At 37.3% G+C, this 20,033-nt stretch overlaps 1 protein-coding gene across 2 annotated transcripts in view; it reads left to right on the top strand.

Moving 5' to 3' along the window:
- The window catches only part of DAT (Sodium-dependent dopamine transporter), a 110,757-nt gene that overhangs the window by 53,319 nt on the left and 37,405 nt on the right, over positions 1–20,033 (top strand). Inside the window, exon 2 of one of the 2 annotated variants that reach the window (XM_065226639.1) lies at positions 1,107–1,349. The exons of the other annotated variant lie outside the window; for it this stretch is intronic. Coding sequence (XP_065082711.1) covers positions 1,331–1,349 — 19 coding nt within the window. The 5' untranslated portion in view covers positions 1,107–1,330. The remainder of the gene's footprint in view (positions 1–1,106; positions 1,350–20,033) is intronic. 2 annotated transcript variants of the gene reach the window in all.

Genomic DNA, 20,033 nt, shown 5'->3' with positions numbered 1-20,033 from the left:
TTAGGAGGGGTCATACGGTCAGATGAAAAAAATAACTTTTAATGTTTTGTTAAAATTGATGTGCATCTTTGAAAACATTGTTAATTAAGTCGTTTTAAGAAACTTTGTCCAAGACAACAAAAATCTATTTCTCAAGTGGACGAAGTTATACGGTGAAAATGGAGTATCCAAAATTTTCACTCAATTAAAGTTGTCATAAATTAAAGAAACATGTTAGAAGACATCAAAATGGAATTTGTCAATTTTTTGTGGCGCAATTAAATATTTATTTAATTTCGTTCATAATGCTGGTACAAAGGCAATATCATATTCAAAACATAAACGTTATATGTAAGAACAAGATTGACGGAATCCTCCCACTTTAAGTTTTTAGCGGCACTTAAACTCCAATCTCAACATCGAAATGTCGAGCAGTTTTGAAAATCAACCGATTATAAAAGTCAAATATACATTCCACTTATTCAAGTCTTATTGCATGAGATGGAAAACATCGGATTAGTAATTGATAATCATAGATTACCGTTCGATCCCGATTATCAAACTCATTGCATTATATTCGAAGCACTCTCAACGATTTACCCCTGCCGGTATCTCAATCAAACTTTTATTTGTGCTGTAACAATATTTGATGAATCACTAGTACAATATCTACACCCGTTCACCGCATTATAGCAAGCACGCAGCGTTCTGCTTATTGATATTGCCTTAGCCGTTGAAGCGTGACTTTAGTAAATTAATCCTCCAACGATTGACAACCGGCGGTGGCGGTGGTGGTGGTGGTGGTGGTTGTGCTAAAGCCGCGCATTACCTCCTTAGGTATCAGGTACTGCTATTTTTCAACAGTCGTTAGAGTAGAGAATTTTATGCTTGAATTATTTCATTACTGAGTTGCTCACACTTTCGCTCGACTAGTCTAAGCTGCGTCGGTTTATGACTAATTAAATACATCGTTCATTCAAATATCACACTTGGCTGTCTGTTTTTTTTTTTCGTTTGGACTTCTTCAACTGACCTACTACCAGAGGGAATGATCTTAGTTGGCAACATACGAGGGGGCGTTTCGAATTAAGTGGTTCTGATTTGGATTTCCTTCGTTGTTTTTACAGCCGCACAAACCCTACCGACTAGGTCCGGAAGATGCGTAGTAATTGATTGTATGAATTTTGAGAAGTGTAAACCGGTTTTCCTCCAGCACTGTTGATTGGGATGAAATTTTAATCGGGTGAATCATTGACTTGGTGGATTATTTTTTAGGAAGTGATAAACAAGAGAAAAAAATCCTGATCATCGTGAGTTATCATAACAATCACCGAGAGCGGAACGCATCAAAATGGGAAAACCAAAGAAAGGTAAGAATTCTTGACATTCAGGTTTGTTAATTTTATTCAGAGGTGATTTGTACTTTACGAACATGTTATAAAAAAAATATGAGATTTAAAATTAAGTTTCAAACGTGGTGTGGCTCACAGCAAATGGCAGTTAAAGTTGTGATCAGTTGACCGTAACCCATTGCATTGGCGTTGATACTTCAATAGCGCCGTGAGGCGCAGTGTGCAATAACTTGTTGCTTTGCAATTTGGAGACGGTCGGGATTTGGATGCGGATTTAACGGACCGGTCAATTCATGAAGGCAATTTAATATAGCTTACAATTTACCGGTATGGTGTTCACTGTTGGAGCTGTTGTTTTGATTTCGGTTTCTCCTTCTGCTTCAATGGTAGGTGTAGAGCTGTCCTTGTTGAAAGTAGTTTTTATCGGTCGTTCTCTTTTAACCTATCTGTTTCTTGAGGAGAGTCATAAAAGGTCATCAATTATTAATAATATACATTGTTTTTTTTTTACTTTGCGATCTGTACAAATAGTTAGTCTGTATTTGTAGTGTTTGGAGGTGTATACTCAGCAATATGGGGCCAACACACACTACAACATTGCTATCCAATGTTAAGGTGCTGAGTTAATGTTTGTAAACTGGTTACAGTTCCGGGCGAAGTCGAAAAAAAAACTCCAGAAAGAAGTCTAAAGAAACTTCCTGGAAAAGCTGAAAAACAAGAAAGTCTTCTAAGGAAATTCGAAAGAAACTCATCGGGGATGCCTGAAGAATTAACATTTCGAGGAAAACTATAAGCCAGTGGAAATAAAGGAAGCCAAAAGGATTTTAGCAGAAATAAAAAAAGGCTTTCATAGGAATTCTGGCAAATCTTCCACAGAAAGTTGAAAGATACTTTTGGAAGAACTCGAAAGAAACGTTCATTGAAAGTTGGAAAAAGCTTTTTTAAGCAGTCTGGAGAAACTTATTTTTAAAGGAAAGTCGGAACAATCTTCCAACATAGGCCAGAAAGTAAGAAGGCAGTCAGCAAAATCTTCTACTAGAAGTTGGAGCAACCCTCTCGAATGAAGTCAGTAGAAAGTCGGAAGACACCTCTGGGGTTACTGTTTTCTTGATTTGCTTTCCTTCTATCTTCCTTTCCATACTGAGTACCACCGCTATCTTATGCTATGAACCATGTCTGAACACTATTGATTTGAATTGTGATGAGAGTTGCCAGATCATTTTCAGGAAAATCTGGACCAGGTAAAATATAAAATCTGGAATGCTCCAAAAAATTCTCTTTTTAACATAATGCTATTGAAATCAAAGTGATGTACCAATCTCCCATAAAAATAGGTCAGTATGATCATCTGGAATTTATTTAAAGTACTAGAATGGATCTAAATTACATGTTTAAATAAATTATATAAAGCAAATAACTTGTAAGCATTGCTAAAATCATCCAAAAGTTGAAGAGTATTGACACGATGTGCCACCAAAGTTCAAATAAACAGCAGCAAAAAATATGGCTAGAATTGTTTTTTAAGCTGCAACTTTTTTAAAAAGAATGAAAAGCAAAGAATCAAGGAAATTTGATGGGATGGATTTTTTGAACTAATAGTCGATGTAGTCCTCGCTATTTGATGCAGTACCAGAATTTAAAGATTTTATTAGTTCTAAATAATTCTAATATTACTCTGAGGTTGATCAGATTTACAGTTTAATTCTTGACATCATACAACACACAACACCCAGCAGACCAGTAGGCAATTTTATTTTGAAGCAAAATTCACCGAGCTGTAGTGGGAATCAAAGCCTAACATCGTAGAACTCACACACAGTTTACCTAAAGTACGGGTAACTCCACTATTCGCATGACCATTATGCCAAAGAATAATTTTTATTATATTACTAAAATGAAAGTCTGATAGCTTTATTTTTGAAGACTCAGGATCTTGCAATGATTCTAAATTTCGGAATTTATATTTTCCTGTGTCGCAGATCATGAATTTTTTTGTTAGTCTGAATTTACTTGGAACTCTTCACAGGATATCTTCGCCTTTTTTTTAGTTCAATTTGAATCATCCTAGAATTCCATCATATTTATTTTCTATATTCCCCTAAAATAATCTTGAAAATATCTAAACTTTTCCAGTAACATTCTAAGAGTTCTTAGCATTACCTCTTGAAATCTCTTATAAATCTCTCTCCAATTCAACAACTCCCTCAAATTGGTAATAATTCAAAAAGAATTGGATCAATTTTGTGTCCATTTTTCTCTATGACCGTCACACTCTTCTCAGACTTATCCGATAGTTCCCTTTAAACTGCTGTTTGTGCAAACGTCCAATACCTGTGTTCCTACACACTACACTACTATACACTATTAATAGATAGAGTCGTATCTCGAATACCTCCGCCATGGCAGGACGGTCAAGCAAACTGTGTCTTTTATTCATACATCCGTAAACACAACGTAGGAAAAGTTCTGCCCGTGCGCGGTCAACTGCTTTATAGGTAATTCTTTTCAGTAATTTCAAGTAAACTCAAGTAATATGCCAAAATGGTTTTGAAAGTCTTCCAGAAATTGCGCTTAAAATTTTATTAAAATTAATCTCCATAGAAACACTTGACAGAATTCCATTGAAATTATTCTCACGATTCGTATCAGCATACTCCTTAAGTTTCATCATAAGAATTTTCTATGATCTCTCTTCCGGATTGTATTTCCTTTATTGAAAAAATCTCCATGCAATTGTTTTCAGAGTTGACAAGACAATTGACACCATCTTCAACCAGAGGTTGCACAGACTGAATATTTAACACTTAGACAACGGACAACACACCACACCCATTAGAACAGTAGGGAAATTTTCAGGTTGCCATAATTTGCACCGGCTGGAGCGGGAATCGAACCCTCACTTCGTGACACGCACAATACGCGATGGGTGACGCCGCACGACCCTAAAGCCCAAGAAGGTGGATGTAATTCTACTCAGAAGTAGCTTGAAATTTTCCTTTTATTTCACAAAGAATTCGCCTCACATTTAACTGTGAACTATGTTCAGAATTACCTTAAAATTCCAATAATGTTCAACGTTGATGGCCTTTAATAATTAAAGTAACAAATTGGGTTTTTTTTTATTTATTAGAGGGTAAATGAATTGCAGTGATATTTTTAAAGCAAAATGTCTAAAAAATCTGGGAAAATCTGGAACATATTTTAAAAATCTGGAAACATACGTGTCTGTGTATATGGCAAGACGAATAAAAACCTGGAAAATCTAGATAAGTCTGGAATACTGGTAACGCTGATTGTGACACACTTGGATTCTATGTGCCTCACATGGCGATAGCAATAGCATTGCACATTTTAGTTCAATGTTCTGCAATATTCTCTATCGACTCTAAAAATGAATCGACAATTAAACAAAGCTGTCAGAGAGCAGAGCTTACACATGTCTTTTTAGTGCGTCTGATTTGGGATTCGATCCTGGACTGTTGGAGTGTGCAGCTGCCGTTGTCTTCGTTTGATCCCACTGCGCCACGGTTGTTCTCATATATGAGGCTGGTTGATAGGATGAAATCACAGCTCTTGTTTTCGATGTTTACCTTTCTAAGCAAGCAATTCACATCGCATTGAAATCCCACATCAACATTTCAAAGATTAAACATTAGAAACTAACGTGTACTAACACATTGAACTAAGGTGAAACTTGCATCAGCATTAGTATAAGCATCGAACAAGTTGCACAATATCGTAGGTGGTATGATAAAACTATTAGGAGCAAGACGGATATCTATTACTGGGCAGGTAGTAAGTAGGAAATAATCACTATCTCCCAGATAAAGACATATCCCGCTTCAACAGTTAAGGATTGTCCTGGCAACTGGTAGGGATAGGAAAGGTATGTTAGTCCAACATTTACTTAAGAGAGATGCAAAGAACTCTACAACCCCTCATAAATGTCTCGGGAATTTATGTTAGTAGGGAAGGTAAGCCATAGGATACGCCCAGTCAGTGTCGCTGGCAAATGTAGTTTTTTTTTTTAAATAAATGGTGAAATTGCTGTCCAGAGCAACTGCTGCGAAACGGTTGCTGAAATAAAATGAAGACCATACTTACTACTAAAATTTACGAAAAATTGACCCTAGATGGCATTACAACAAACGCTTCAATTGGTTGTTGTCGTGCCTATTTTTGGACGTCTACAAAAAATGCTACTCAAATCCAAGTTCAGTTCACTCAAATACCGTGAAATTGTATCCATCCGCAATTAAGCAAAAGTCCACCCAAATTTGATCAAATGTCACCCACATTGCTGCAGATTTTCCGGAAAATCTGCAAGAACATTGTAACATGCTCATGATTTCAACTCGGATGATTCATGATTTTGGGAATGTTTGCTGCGTTACGCAAAAGTTGCTCATGATATCATGAATATTATTCATGGTGTATTTTCATAACATGAGAATACGCTGTATTCATGAAATCATGAGTCATTTATCTCATTTCGGAGATCGGATTTTTTCTCGTGTACCTGTCTCATAGCGTTCGTATGAGAAAATGGAAGAGTTGCCAGTCTTCTTGATTTGTTGTCTTCGATTTAACGCAACTTACTCAACCCCAAACTATTTTTGTACTTAGCTTTTGTTCGAGGAGCAAATCATCCATTCCCTCTTTTTCCATCTGTTGGTCATCTTATGCAAAGGACGCAACCGTTTGTTCTCTCTTCGCATTGGACCGTCGTTCAGCCAAAGATGAATACTAAGATGAAACTGTCGGAAGAAAAACTTTCTATTTTAGTGTCCTCTTTCACGGTCCCTTTCATCCAATGAATACCCCCCGTATTCAAGGTAATTTTGTGATTTTGCTGCCCCCTCGGTAGAGATGAAATTTTGCGCTCATTTTTATCAAAACAATCATACAAAAATCAGTGATGTCCAATTTTTTAGTTACTCGATTAACAACTAATCGATTATTTTTTGTTCGCTGTGCTGCCATTTTTCCACCAATAATGAGAGTGCAGCACATGTTTGAAACGATCGGTGATGATCCTCTGGAGATGTTAATGCTTATATCGGCATGATATAACCGATTACACATATTTTACTTTTCGGTTCGTTAATCGATTAATCGATTATTCGCATGGAAATCGGCCATCACTAGATGAATGTGAAACGTCATTTTAAATATAATGACCATACATAAATAGTGATACAATTTGAATCACAATCACAAATTACGTCCCCACGGTAACTGAAATAAACACGAGTGTTCACCGGTTGGTTCAGCCATCCATTTCCTTCTTCTGCTCGCCATTTTTTTCCCTTTCAAAATCTGCTCTTAATCTTCCTTTCACATTTTCACACACTTCTCGGTCTTCCACCACTAATCTTTTTTATCTAACCACTTGCCACCATACTTATTGAAACCTTACATATATCAATTCCAATAATTTCCACACTTGAAATTTTTAATCAACTTGATGAGCTATTTTTTCCACTACCACGTTATTGAACTAAGGTGAAATACACTTAAAATAAATATGTTTGTGCATTTGAAAAATCAAGTGTTTAAACACTTCGATCAAACGTGTGGAATTTTTAGAGTGTCAGTGTAGGCGTGATCAGAGATGTTATGCCTTAGAAAATCCCGGCGGCGCCAACTGGGATTAAGCCCACGCCGTTTGGGGTGAGATGCAATCACGTTTACCACTACACCACCGACTCCGCTAGAGATAGGCTGTTGGGATCAGAATGTTCTTTCAAGCACTGCCAATTCTATAAACAGGAGTTTTTTGTTCGGAAAAAAGGAGCAATAGAATAATAAGATTTCTAAAAGCAAGCAATGCCTGAAATTTGCAGATGTATAAACCTCGTAGATCCTGAGTTATGTGCTCTTGAAATTGCGAGGTGTGATGGAAAAAAAAATTGACTCTACAAGGAAACACCTTAAGGCCTATTCGTAAGTGATACGTTACAGCAAAATGACAGCCAAACCCTCGGGGCATCCCACTCTAAACTTTAGTTTTGGTAGAAATTAAATGTTCTGAAATATCTGATAAGTATCTTTTAGTATTTTAAGTATTTGAAATTCTTGCTTATTTACATCGCAGTGACCGGTTACTAGTGTAGTTGTTTGTTCCGTCAAGTCATTTCTAGATATGTGCTACGTATTTAATCAGGGACACGAAAAGGGTCGGAACGGATATATTTCTGGCATTAAACGAATATGTGTCCTCCTCTGCTTCCGAAACAAAACCAAAACTCACCGATTAATGGTGTTAGTAGCAATAGTGCTAGAAGAACCAGTACAAACTACAGGGTGAAACTCGATCACATCCTCGATCCAAAAGTTGGTCCTGCATTCAGCAAGCCACATCATCCACCTCCGTTGGTTAATATGTACGTGACCAGCGCAGAGAATACGAGTCTACCGAGATGTGTTCGACCCCGAAAAAAACTGGATTTTGCAAGCAGTTTGCCTTCGGGCAGATAGAGACGGCAAAACTGATGAATTAAGTCTTTTAGGGGACTAATTTTTAATCCGATTCCTCCAGCATGAAAAGGCACTCGGCCAGCACGCTTGTATTGGACTGTATCTCTAAGAATTCTGCAAACTGCAATGACAACAGTGATGGGAGGCGCCCTACAAACAAAATACCAAATACCAACGCATGACCAGATGACCAAAAATCTATACCAGTGGACATACTACAGTTTTTATCCTATGTCTGGAATATTCTGAATACTTAAAATAAAAGTATACTAAACGTCTACTAATTGAAGAAACAATTTACGTGGATAACTATCGTGGAATTACATCGCTGAGTGCTGTTTCGAAACTATTCGAGCTTGTTATTATGGAACCGTTGCTCTCTCACAGCAAGCAGTATCTGAGTGCTGATCAACACGGGTTTACTGGCGGTCGCTCTACAACCACCAATCTGCTATGCCTCGCATCCTACATTACCGATAGTATGACTGAACGGGTACAGACGGACGTTATATATACCGATCTATCCGCGGCATTCGATAAGTTGAATCATGACATTGCGATTGCTAAACTCGACAGGCTTGGGGTGAGCGGTAATCTCTTGAGTTGGTTCCGTTCGTATCTTACTGGTCGCCATTTTATGGTTGCTATAGGAGATTGCAAATCAGCTAGCTTCTTTGCCACATCAGGTATACCGCAGGGAAGCCATCTGGGACTGTTGATTTTTCTACTCTACTTCAACGACGTGAATCTGGTTATCGAAGGACCTCGATTAGCATATGCAGACGACCTCAAAATATTTTTACGAATTTGCTCGATCGCTGACTGCCACAATATTCAACATCAGCTTAATGTCTTCGCCAGTTGGTGTATGTACTTTAAATCGAATGGTAGTGAACCCAGCAAAGTGCTCTGCCATAACGTTCTCACGAAAAAAGCAACCGATTGTATTCAGCTATGACCTGCTTGGAACGACACTCGAACGCGTGAATCAGGTGAAAGACCTGGGTGTGGTGTTGGATTCACAGCTAACATTCAGGCAACACATTTCTTATGTCATCAATAAGTCGTCTAGGACTTTAGGATTCATCTTCAGGATAGCTAAGAATTTCACCGATGTCTACTGCTTAAAATCTCTTTACTGCTCCCTCGTACGATCGACGCTTGAGTATTGTTCTGCGGTTTGGAATCCGAATTACAACAATGGTGCCGAGAGAATCGAATCTGTTCAACGTCGCTTTCTTCGTTTTGCGCTTCGTAGACTGCCCTGGAGAGATCTGCTTCGGCTGCCCAGCTACGAGAGTCGCTGCCAACTGATAAACCTTGAACCTCTCCGGATTAGAAGGGACACCAACAGAGCTTTGATTATCGCCGACACTCTACAGGGACGAATAGATTGTGAGGCTATCCTAAGGCAAATTGACCTAAACGTGCAACCCCGACCACTCCGTAACAACCTCATGCTGAGACTGCCACTGCGTCGCACGAACTACGGGGCATATGGTGCGATTTGCGGACTACAGCGTGTGTTCAACAGAGTCGCATCTGTATTCGACTTTCACCTCACACGTGATGCGCTTCGTCGGAGATTCTCATCTGTTTTCGCCGGCCGCAGAGAAAATTAGTGTATTTCCATTTATGTTTTTTTTTACATTCTGACCATGTTGCTTTGTTTTTCTTTCTGTGATTATTTGACATGTAATTTTACTATTATTATTATTATGATTAGTATTATTAACATCATTTGGGCTACAGCCAGCCTGTTGATGTATGGCAACAATAAAATTAACCACAAAAATTTGAATGTTTAAAAAATTCCCACTTACCGTAGCTAAACGTAAACCACTGCCAAGAATTGATCTGTCGGCAACTTATTTCTGACTCATTTTGAATAAAAAACTCCCTTTCAGTTCAGCGAGCCGTAAGAACAACAGGCAAAAATTTACTATTGCTAGTTTTGCTTTCTACTGCACAGAAAACAATTCTGAATTTTAACCATCGCGTAAAATCTCCCTTCGTTTAATTCTGAGCTATACTTGGCATAAACATCGAAATATCGCGTAAATTTATGCCAAATCTAGCGTTAATTTTATGTGCGCTATATCTCGCAGAAATTTACATGAATTTGTAGAACGGTGTGGCAAATGAATCACGCAGGATACGGTCAATGGTATCACAAAAAAAAAACCTGGCGTGCAATGTTCGGGAAAGTTCAACCAATATATTCATTTCTAAAATAAACCTCTTCGACAATATCGACATTATATATTCATCACCTTACGTGTGCCATAGAGACATACACTGATAAAATTGTTTTTATGTGTCCCATACATGATTTTTTGCAATGTGATCAACAAATGATATCTATGTGTCGGACACATACTTAATATGTGTACACATAAAAGCCAAGTGTAACCACACATACTATTCATTTGACTCATAAATTTCATGTGTGCTTTTGGGTGGATTCTTTTTGTGTGTGGTCCCATGAAAACTATGTGGAATTTCACATGGAAATTCGTCTATAAAAATGTTTGGAATTTTATTAGTGTAGAAATAAGAAACTGATATCTGGCAAAAGATGCCAACAGATGAGCAGGGATTTAAGGTGATACTCTAAGGAAGCCTTAGCGTGAAACTTCAAAGGCACAAATGTCTGCTTCCACAAAACATACAAATTTGAAATTGCTACTCTCTGTTTGTAGTAGCACAGCAAACAAGGAGTCGCAATTTCAAATTTGTATGTTTTGTGGAAGCTGACATTTTACAATTATATTGATAAAAGTTTAGAGAGGGATGTCCCTAGCAAATAGCCGAATTCTATTGAAAAGCGTTAGCATTTCCTTAAAATATGCTTTAGTAAAAAATGAAACCCTTTCACGTTATTATGAAGAAATTATAACTTTACAATTGTTGAAAAAAAACACTAATTATATGCTCCCAAAAGTGGACACTTATAAATCCACGTACGATATAGCATTGATCACATCATGCAATAAAATGTGAATTTCGAATGAAAATGAACAAGTAAAATCAATTTAGGATACCAGTTTGAGTTTTCTTACATAATTCAATGATGAAAAATATATTTTAATACTAATTTTCAAATAGTGACATCTGGCAGCAGTTTTTGTGGCAATTCATCGATAGGAACTGTCCGAAAAAGCAACGCCATTTTGAAATATGAAGCAAGAGTCAAAAGGGCTGAAATCCCATACAAGTTTGAATGTTTCCCGTAGCGAACAATTGTTGCGATGTTTTATGAAAATAGGAGAAGATCGAGTCTGAAATTCGTTGTGTTTTACTAGATATTTATCTTGCCTATATTCTCCTGTCTAATTGTTTGTTTGCACCGACTTGTATTTATGTTTTGGTAAAGTGAAAAACTTAATTCTACTTCTTTTGTCAACAGAAGTAACTTCATAAATGTTGCACTACAACAATGCGGGGTACAATTTCATATAAATAAATCTTCTCTTTACCATTAGTTGAAACTACCGATAGCGTGAATAGCAGTTCCTACAGTTGCGATCCCCATCATCCTTAGTTAGCACATTTTGCCTCTAATTTACCAAAATTATCCCTTCCGGAAAAAATCATTAATCAATGCCCTGCCGATAAATCTGCCAAACATCATCATCGCACAAAACCGTTCATGATGGTGAAACCAGAATATGTCAAGTGTCCATAAGGCTTGTTTGAGTTCCATAGAGCGATCGACCAACCTATCCATACCGAGCGGACTCACGTTACACACATTTGCATGCGTGTATGTTGAACACAGCTGAACTAACTACAACAGGATGCTAATAATAGCAGTTTCCCACACCCGTTGAAACTCGCTTGCTGGCCGGAAATCGTGGGGCTGGGTGGGGCAAAAGGTCGAGTGAAAGCGGGTGCCATCGAGAACCATCGGCGTCCTCAAATTGATAAAGTGTTTGGTAATGTTTTTGATGTTTTATCCTACTTTAGAGCATATCGGTATCGATGAGAGTGTGCTCTGCAAAACATCACCGTATGTGGTGGTGGATTCTGGGGGAGGTGGGAGGAAACTCCGAGCAAGAGTCATCCTGGGCTGCGCTCATCAACACCTTACATTTTCCATAACAATGGCAGCGACCATCAGACACGCAAATGATGACGCCGCCGGGTTGGGGCGAGACGAAATAAAAGTTACACTGCGAGAGCGAAGCAGGGTGAGCGATATCACTGAGTAAATTGCGAGGAAAATTGATTTTAAGCGGAAATTTGATTATTATTGTTCCGTTCGTTGGGCATAGCGATATGATGGTGTATCATCATTGATGGTTGACTAAGGAAGTGGGACGATGGATAGGAATCGGATGGTTCCCTTTTCGATGAACAGCTTCAGTCGTCTCTTCATAATTCAATGTAAAATGTGTCAAACAACTTGCCATCATTGTCGGCCAGTAATTGTGGTAGGATGTTCGTACATGGAGCTTTTTTTGTTGTTGTTCCAATTTCAAATGCTCGTGAAATTGTCTATCAAAGATCTGATAAATGTAGTTATGCACTATTTGTCAAACCTAATTTGTTATAGCGGATATAGTCGTATTTGAAACTTAAACTGTAATTAGCTAATCAATATTGTATTGCCTCTATTTTTATAGCATATGGTAAGGAGCGGGGGGTGGGGATCTTTTCCTTTGTTCTTGATCCCATTTAAGAGTGGTGTCATGTCGATGGTTCTTTTGAAAATATGATATCAGTTAGAATAGCTTGTCCAGTCCAGCTATTTCCCATATCGTTATCTTAATGCGATGACGTCAAAGGTCTCGAATAAATAATTCACGGAATTCCGAAAATAGAAACAAGAGAATCATATTTTCCAAAGAACCATCGACTTGACACCACCCTTGAATGGGAACAAGAACAAAGGAAAAGATCCCCTTCCCCTCCCAGCTCCCCACCCATTGAGGAACAAGTGGTTCAAACACATCTCATCTCAAGCTGACATCACCGACGACGATCGCTTCAACGTTCTCCCAAATAATTTGATTTAGTATTTATGGAACCTTCAGCCCTCCCTTCTCTCCACCGTCACAGCATACCGCATCTGTTAGACATTTCCCTTACTTTTGGTCTCCTGGTGACTGACGATTTGATTCAACAACTGAGTTCATTGTGGCGTGGTTCGATATTCTAAATAGGATTTTCGGTGACGTAATCAGGACCACTTTGCTTCTTATTGACGAAGTGAATGATGGCAGAGCGTTTTCCCATTCTTCGCAATTTTACAACTCCAGCGTGAAGAAGCGATATTCTTCGACTGCTGAACGCACGTAAGGATAAATGGGAAAAAAGTTGGATGAAATGGAAGCGGGAAACCGTGCAGATTTACTACGGAGGGAGAGAGAGAGAGAGAGATAGTCAGAGAATGAGCTTAAAACAGAGTGCAACAGAATTTCCTACGACTCCCTGGGGTTTTGTTTGGAGCAGATTATGTTGGGTAGCAGTGATTGGTTTGGATTGATTTTTTTACTGAGCGTATTTCTTTTTACTTTTGAGGCGAGTAATACCATTAAATGGGGTCTCTTTGAATTTGAACTATACGAGCAAACATGGGATGGGATTCGGTTCAGATTCATAACAAATTTTCAAATTCAGATGTAGTTAAGTTATATTTCTGAAAGGTGGTGTCGTGATAACGTATACGACTGCTATTGCCATTAGCTGAAAACTTAATATCTGGGCTTAGGAGTTGATTTCGGTGAAATCAGACCGACTCCGACTTGAATCTTTTATAAGCAGAAATTTATATAGGGAATCAGATACCGTATTGGAGGATATGAATAACGACAGGATATACTCCGCTAATGACTTATGACTAATTACAGAAACTTAAGCTAACGCGAATTGAACGTATAAACCATGCCATTCAACTGACTTGATCAACTCACTTGAATTGAAAAAAGTTGAACCAGGCTCAACTTTTCAAGCTCATTGAATTCAACTGAGTTGATCATTTGACTTGCCTAGTCTAAACCCAGTTTTATGTTCGTACATTCTGTCGACTTCAGTGAAGTATGCATACACGTTGCAAGCCCATAGAGACGCAGACAGAATGGGAGTTGCATAACAGCGGAAAGTGCATTCATGGCATCTGGCAGGTAAATATTCCGTCTGCCTTGTATTTTCTTTCAGCTTCCGGCTCCTTCTTGGCCGCAGCATGATGAACTCCGTCCTGCTGGCTAGGGGCGGGCTGCTGTGTGTGGCAAGTATTTATAGATTAAATAGATTATATTTATGGCCCTGGAGATCAGGCGAGCAAACACATGATTTGTGAGTGCCTATGACTGCCAAGCTCTGAAGGTGGCAGACCCAAAACCCAAACCGGAAATAAGCACAGATTGGGTACTGTAGCACAGGTATATATTTTTCTTGTTCTGTAGTGTAACGAAACCGATTGTTTTGTTCCGGAGAAATCCCAGCAAACAATTTGAGCTGATTAAAGGCTGAATAAGCAACTTTATAGCTGAAGAAGCATATTTCTCCCGGAATAAGCTCTTATTCTGCATCCAATGTTTGTTGGGATGTCCTCATTTTCTCGGCTCCTAAGGGGTGTGACATATGGCGGAGAGTTCATTCTAACCGATGATCACCTTAACTCTGGTTTATTTGGTTGGTAAATCCCTTGAACTAGGTAAATATTTCTTAATAATTTACCTCCAGAAATCTACCAATGTTTCTTTAGTACACAGCAAAACATTCTGAATTTTAATTGTGATGTAAAGATAAATTCACGTAAACTTGTATTCCATTTCATGTAAACGAGCAACTTGTAAGCGATGTTGTTAACAAAGATGGGCATTTGTAAACAATAATAGCATCATTTCATGAAATATCTCAGAACATTACACGACTTATAATGTAAACTTATATGATATGTGTCGCTCCATTTATGTGCATCGTATTAAACAGAAATTTACACTATTTTTTCGAACTGTGTAGTATTGGTGGTAATTCACCAATTGCCATGATTTGTCAAATTTTTTGTCAAATGATCAGATGTTTTCTTATTCCTTGATTATCTAGCATATTTTTTGGTTCTTCTACCATTGAGCAGTTCCACGCCAAATGACAAACTGATCCGACGTGACCGTCTCCGATTTGCGTAAAACTTTGCATAATTGTTTGTAACGATCAATAATTCGGCCATTTTCAATCTTCGAAAAAAGTTAAAAACTTGTGTTTTAAATATTTTTCAACAAATCGTATCTCGAAAACGCCTTTTCTAATGAAAATGACATATGAGACAAAGTACTAGGAAAAAATTATTCCTTTTCTGGGAAAATATACAGACTAAAACTAAAGTATAGTAGTCTATAGTAGACAAAAAATCAGATTGGATTCACCCTTTGTATATATTAGTATGTTTTAGCGATTTGAGCTTATGTATTGGTTATGGTGCAAGGATACTAATACATATACTAAACTCGTGTAAATTTTCTTAAAGGTGGGAAGTATTGTAATCTCGCAGATTTAAGTTTAACTATAAGATTATCTGAGAATGTACTGGCATGCGTCAAGTTCAGATTCAAAACAAACTGATACATGTAAGAGGTCGTATACTTATTATGTAAGGGTTTATAGGGGGAGAGGACGGCCCCTAAATAATAGAAATAAGCATATTGATACTAGTATAGACACATCAAACACCATAACAACCAACTGTAGTCAAAACTGTTATCAGAAACCCTTCGAGCTTCTCCTCACTTCTGAATTTTTTGAAACTTTCCTTTGAATTTTTTTTAAATTCTGTTATGCATCATCCTTAGTATTATTTCGAAACTATCTTCTTATGTATTATGTTTGTAAGTCTCTTTGAACCTTCATCTAAACTCTCGGAATGTTGATTGAAATTAATCATCTATTCTCCTCACAACCAACAACTTTTTTAGAAGCACCTAGAAATTCATCTTGAGGTTCCCAAGAATCAATTTGAGGCAATTAAAAGCTGAATAAGCTATTTTTAAGCAGGTTCACTGTTGAGAAGCGTACTACGGCGATCGGGCTCGCATTGAAGTTCCCCCCGATGTTGTTGCAAGGGCTTGTGGATCAAAACCAACCATTGTCCAGCTACCGTATGTCAACGAAGCTTACTAATATTAGCATACAAGGAAGATCAACAGCTGACCGAAGATGCAATCGTTGCAACTGCATATGAGGGTCATGACCAGCAGAATCATCATTTCTGGCATCATCATCCACATGCTGAATCATTTCTTCAGTTTCCTCGGTCATTTTATAACAATCAAAAATACTTCCTTTCGTTTCCATATTCTTAAATAAATCCATATTTTCAATTTACCCGAGTGAGAAGCTCTGCAGTTCAAAGCATTAAAAGTCTCCCATACACTTCCGGAACCAAGTATGTCTCATTGTCGATTCCGAACCTCTGGATTTCATTTGCATCTATGAGCTTATAATGGAACTCATAATCACTATCATCATTATTGACCGAATATTCTGAATCTGATTTCGAAATCACCGTTAGGAAATCCAAGATCTCTTCAAAATCGTCATCGCTTTCCGGTTCTGAATTACAAATCGAGACGCTTTCTCATACTGAATTTGTATTTTTACGTTTTAAAGCTTCGCATTTTAAAGCTGCTTTTTTTGCCTTCGAAAAATTCGGCATTTTTATCTTTGGTTGAAAAGCTTGATAAGCTGCGCACAGGATACGCAGAAGTCACGCACAAATTGAACACAATTTTTGTATACATTAGTAAGCTGTCAGTGCTGCCAAAAGTTAATTTAGTATTGAAACATTATTTCTCTTATTACTCGATGTAATCATGCTTGCAAAAGGAATGCATTATTATGCATTATAAACTTTCGAAATTAATATTTATTGCAATTTTGACAAAGTTCCCATGCCACATTCATTATTGCAATGATGTTTTATTTTGAATAATTTGAAATAATGATAGCAACCTTGTTAATCTGCCAGCAAAACAGGACTGGTAGTGTGTTTTTTTGTCTCCTTCCACCATTCTCACCGTTGTTTGACAATGATGATGACGTCATATATTTTGTATCGTTCAAGAGTGTGAGAATAAAAGAGACAACTAGCCTAGCATTGCCAGGCCACAGAATACCACAACAGGAAAGTGATAGTACGGCGCCGGGTGGAAACGATTGATATTTCCGTATTTTCACGTTGCTCGTTTGCATAGTTTTCGCGATTTTGAGCTTGCCGCCGCGGATTTTCTCACGTTTAATTGATAGTTGGGTTATAGACCCTGCTCGTAAAGCAGTGTATAAGACAGGAAAGTGTTGGGAATCGTATTAAAATAGGCAATGAAGTTAAAATTGCATTTTTGAAGTGTGTTTGTGTACTGTTTTGAGAAGGTGTGCATTGGGGACCCAAAACAAAGTAACAGTGCGCCTGAATTGAGATGGGCAGTTTTTTTTATAATAATAATGTAAAATTCCAGATTTTTGTGAGCTGTATGACAAGGTAAGTGCTTTATGATTTTGCTTATGGTATTTCCACCTTTCACTGAGAGTCAGAATAGTTGCAAAATTCGGTGATTACAGTAGTGATTTTCAAACACACAGACACTCGCAAAAATGAGCTTGTATGTAGTGGAATTTTTCAACTTGACTTCCGCCTTAACAGTTCCTTATAGAAATAAAAATGGATTCAAGTTTTCGACAATTGCAGAACATGATGTCCTTTCTGTTATAAAGGCAATTCAATCTAAAGCAATTGAAATGGATTGTTTTTTTTTTCCCAATCAAGGTTGAAAATGAGCGGCGCTGGTGGTGTAGTGGTAAGCGCGAATGCCTCTCACCTCAAAACGCCTAGGTTCAATCCCAGTCGGCGCCGCCGGGATTTTTCTGAGGCATAACATCTCTGATCACGTAAAGCCGTTGGTCCCCGGTCCATGAGTTGATCGGTCGATAGGGTCCATGTGTGAGAGCTGCCTTCCTGGCGTCGGTAGCATTGGATCGACGGAAAACAAATCAGTATATCAAAAGATCGCATTTTCATGGACTTTAAAAAAAAAACATAGAAATTGATCATTTACATTTTGATACATATAAATTTTTTAAATATATTTTTTTCAATTTTTACAAAAAAAAACTAAACAAAACATTTATGTGTGTATTTTTTCTAGAAAAACTTTACTTTTCTCTTAAACTTTGTCTTAGCTGTCAATTCTCACCCCCTTAACCCTCCGTTTACTCACTCCAACTTTTGTAACAGAAGTTGTCGCGCAGTGGTACTTTGTATCAGTGCTGCACAATTTCGACAATACACGGTGATACTCAAAATTCTGCTTTGGTCACTCGTTTAAGCTAACAGTCATCGTCAAGGCAAACCATGTCAATTGTCAGTGGCATTTTTGTCAATGACGAATATGTACTGATTTGTTTATTAGCTAAATTTAAAATGAAATTAAATGGCTTGAGGAAAACAATTACATGGAGCCATTAAAGTGAACAAGCATCTACGTCCTGAACAGCTTGGATTACAATAATGTGACTCAGAATGCAAGAAATTACCCTTTCTGTTACCAGGTGAATCTTTGTCATTGACGAAAAAATGAATGAGATTTTGACAAAGATTTTTTTGAGGATAAAGTCTATCATTGACTACACAGCAAAAAAATAATTTTGATATCACGTCAAAGTGGATGCACTACAATCATGTCGAAAATATGGTGTAATATTACTTGCTAAAAAGGACAAAATTATCAATAATACAATGCATGAACTGACATTACGCTGCTTTTACTGCATTTGTTTATTTATATGGTCATAAAAATTACATGAAATTTTCGACATGATTGTAGTGCATCCACTTTGATGTGATATCAAAATTATTTTTTTGCTGTGTATGTGAAAAACAATTTTGTCAATATCGTGCAAAAGTCTGTCAATGACAAATCTCAGCACTGCTTTGTATAACAGTGTGAGTTTTACATTGTCATTTTGCTGCCACGCTACCAATCGATCTGAAACCAACAGGTATTCCTCAAAAAACTTGTTTCAAACTAAAAATGCTAAATTTTGATTTCAATAAAAATGCGGATAATAGAGAAAATGTAAATGGAAACCGCGTAACCCAGGTAAAAACGATCAATTCAGCCTTAGTATGTATAATTGTTGTACATATACCACGGTAACCTTTGCTCAGCTTTTAATTATCTAAATCTGGTGATTTTAATCAGCCGAAAGCCTAACAGTAACTTAAATTTTAAGTTTTTAAATGCTTTAAATAACAGTCTTTTCCAATCCTTGTTCAGGCATCTAGATTAAAATTAAAATTAAAATGGAAGTCCGCTTCATATCTAATATGTTTTAAGGAACAACTTTACACATAAAAAAAATTAATATCACATCAATGTGGATGCACTTCAATAGTGTCGAAAATATGATGTAATATTACTTGCCAAAAAGGACAAAATTATCATTAATACAGTGCATGAACTGACATTACGCTGCTTTTACTGCATTTGTTTATTTGTAAATATTACATGAGAATTTCGACAGGATTGAAGTGCATCCTCTTGGATGTAATATTAATTTTTATTTTTTGCTGTGTACCTTGATGCTGACTAGTTGGATTTAAATATTTATATTGCATTGCGGGATTCGATTCGGTAGTCGTTGATTCACAGGTGTCAACCATACCTACTAGACACTGCATTAACTTGAAGCACGTCAAATTTAAGTTGAATAATAGCAACTGGATGTGCATGATACATCAATGCAGATTTGTAAAAAAACAAATTGTAACAGTAAAACCACCGACAAACAGACATATCTCTTAGAAGAAAATTCTTCAAAACATATAGTCAAGTGTAATTTGGATGCGCACTAGCACCATCTATCATCCACATTCCCAAGCATTGTTTTGCAATCGGAGCATCCCTTGTTCATGCAATTTTTCACTAGTTGCTTTTCCTTCGTTCTGTCAACGCATCAGCTGTGTTGAATGAAACCAAAACAGATGAAAGTCAGTGATGTCGGTTTTACGGAATTTTCCGTATATCTATAGAATTGATTTAATTCTGCAGAACTACGGATCCGTAGGAAAAATTCACAGAAGCTAAGACTTTTTTTTTATGGATTTGTTTTGTTTGCTTAGTGTGCTTTTTCTTTTGCTAGAAACAAGTTTTTAAACGTGGTAATGCAACACTAATTAGTGCCCTTTCTACCACCGCACATCACTTTAATGTGTACCCAGCA

Source organism: Ochlerotatus camptorhynchus, unplaced genomic scaffold (assembly GCF_037179485.1).
Source record: "Ochlerotatus camptorhynchus isolate MF236.1 unplaced genomic scaffold, CSIRO-AGI_Acam_v1.1 ptg000257l, whole genome shotgun sequence".
NCBI classification, from domain to species: domain Eukaryota; kingdom Metazoa; phylum Arthropoda; class Insecta; order Diptera; family Culicidae; genus Ochlerotatus; species Ochlerotatus camptorhynchus.
Note: the sequence above shows the minus strand (reverse complement) of the source record. Positions and strands in the feature narration are given on the sequence as shown.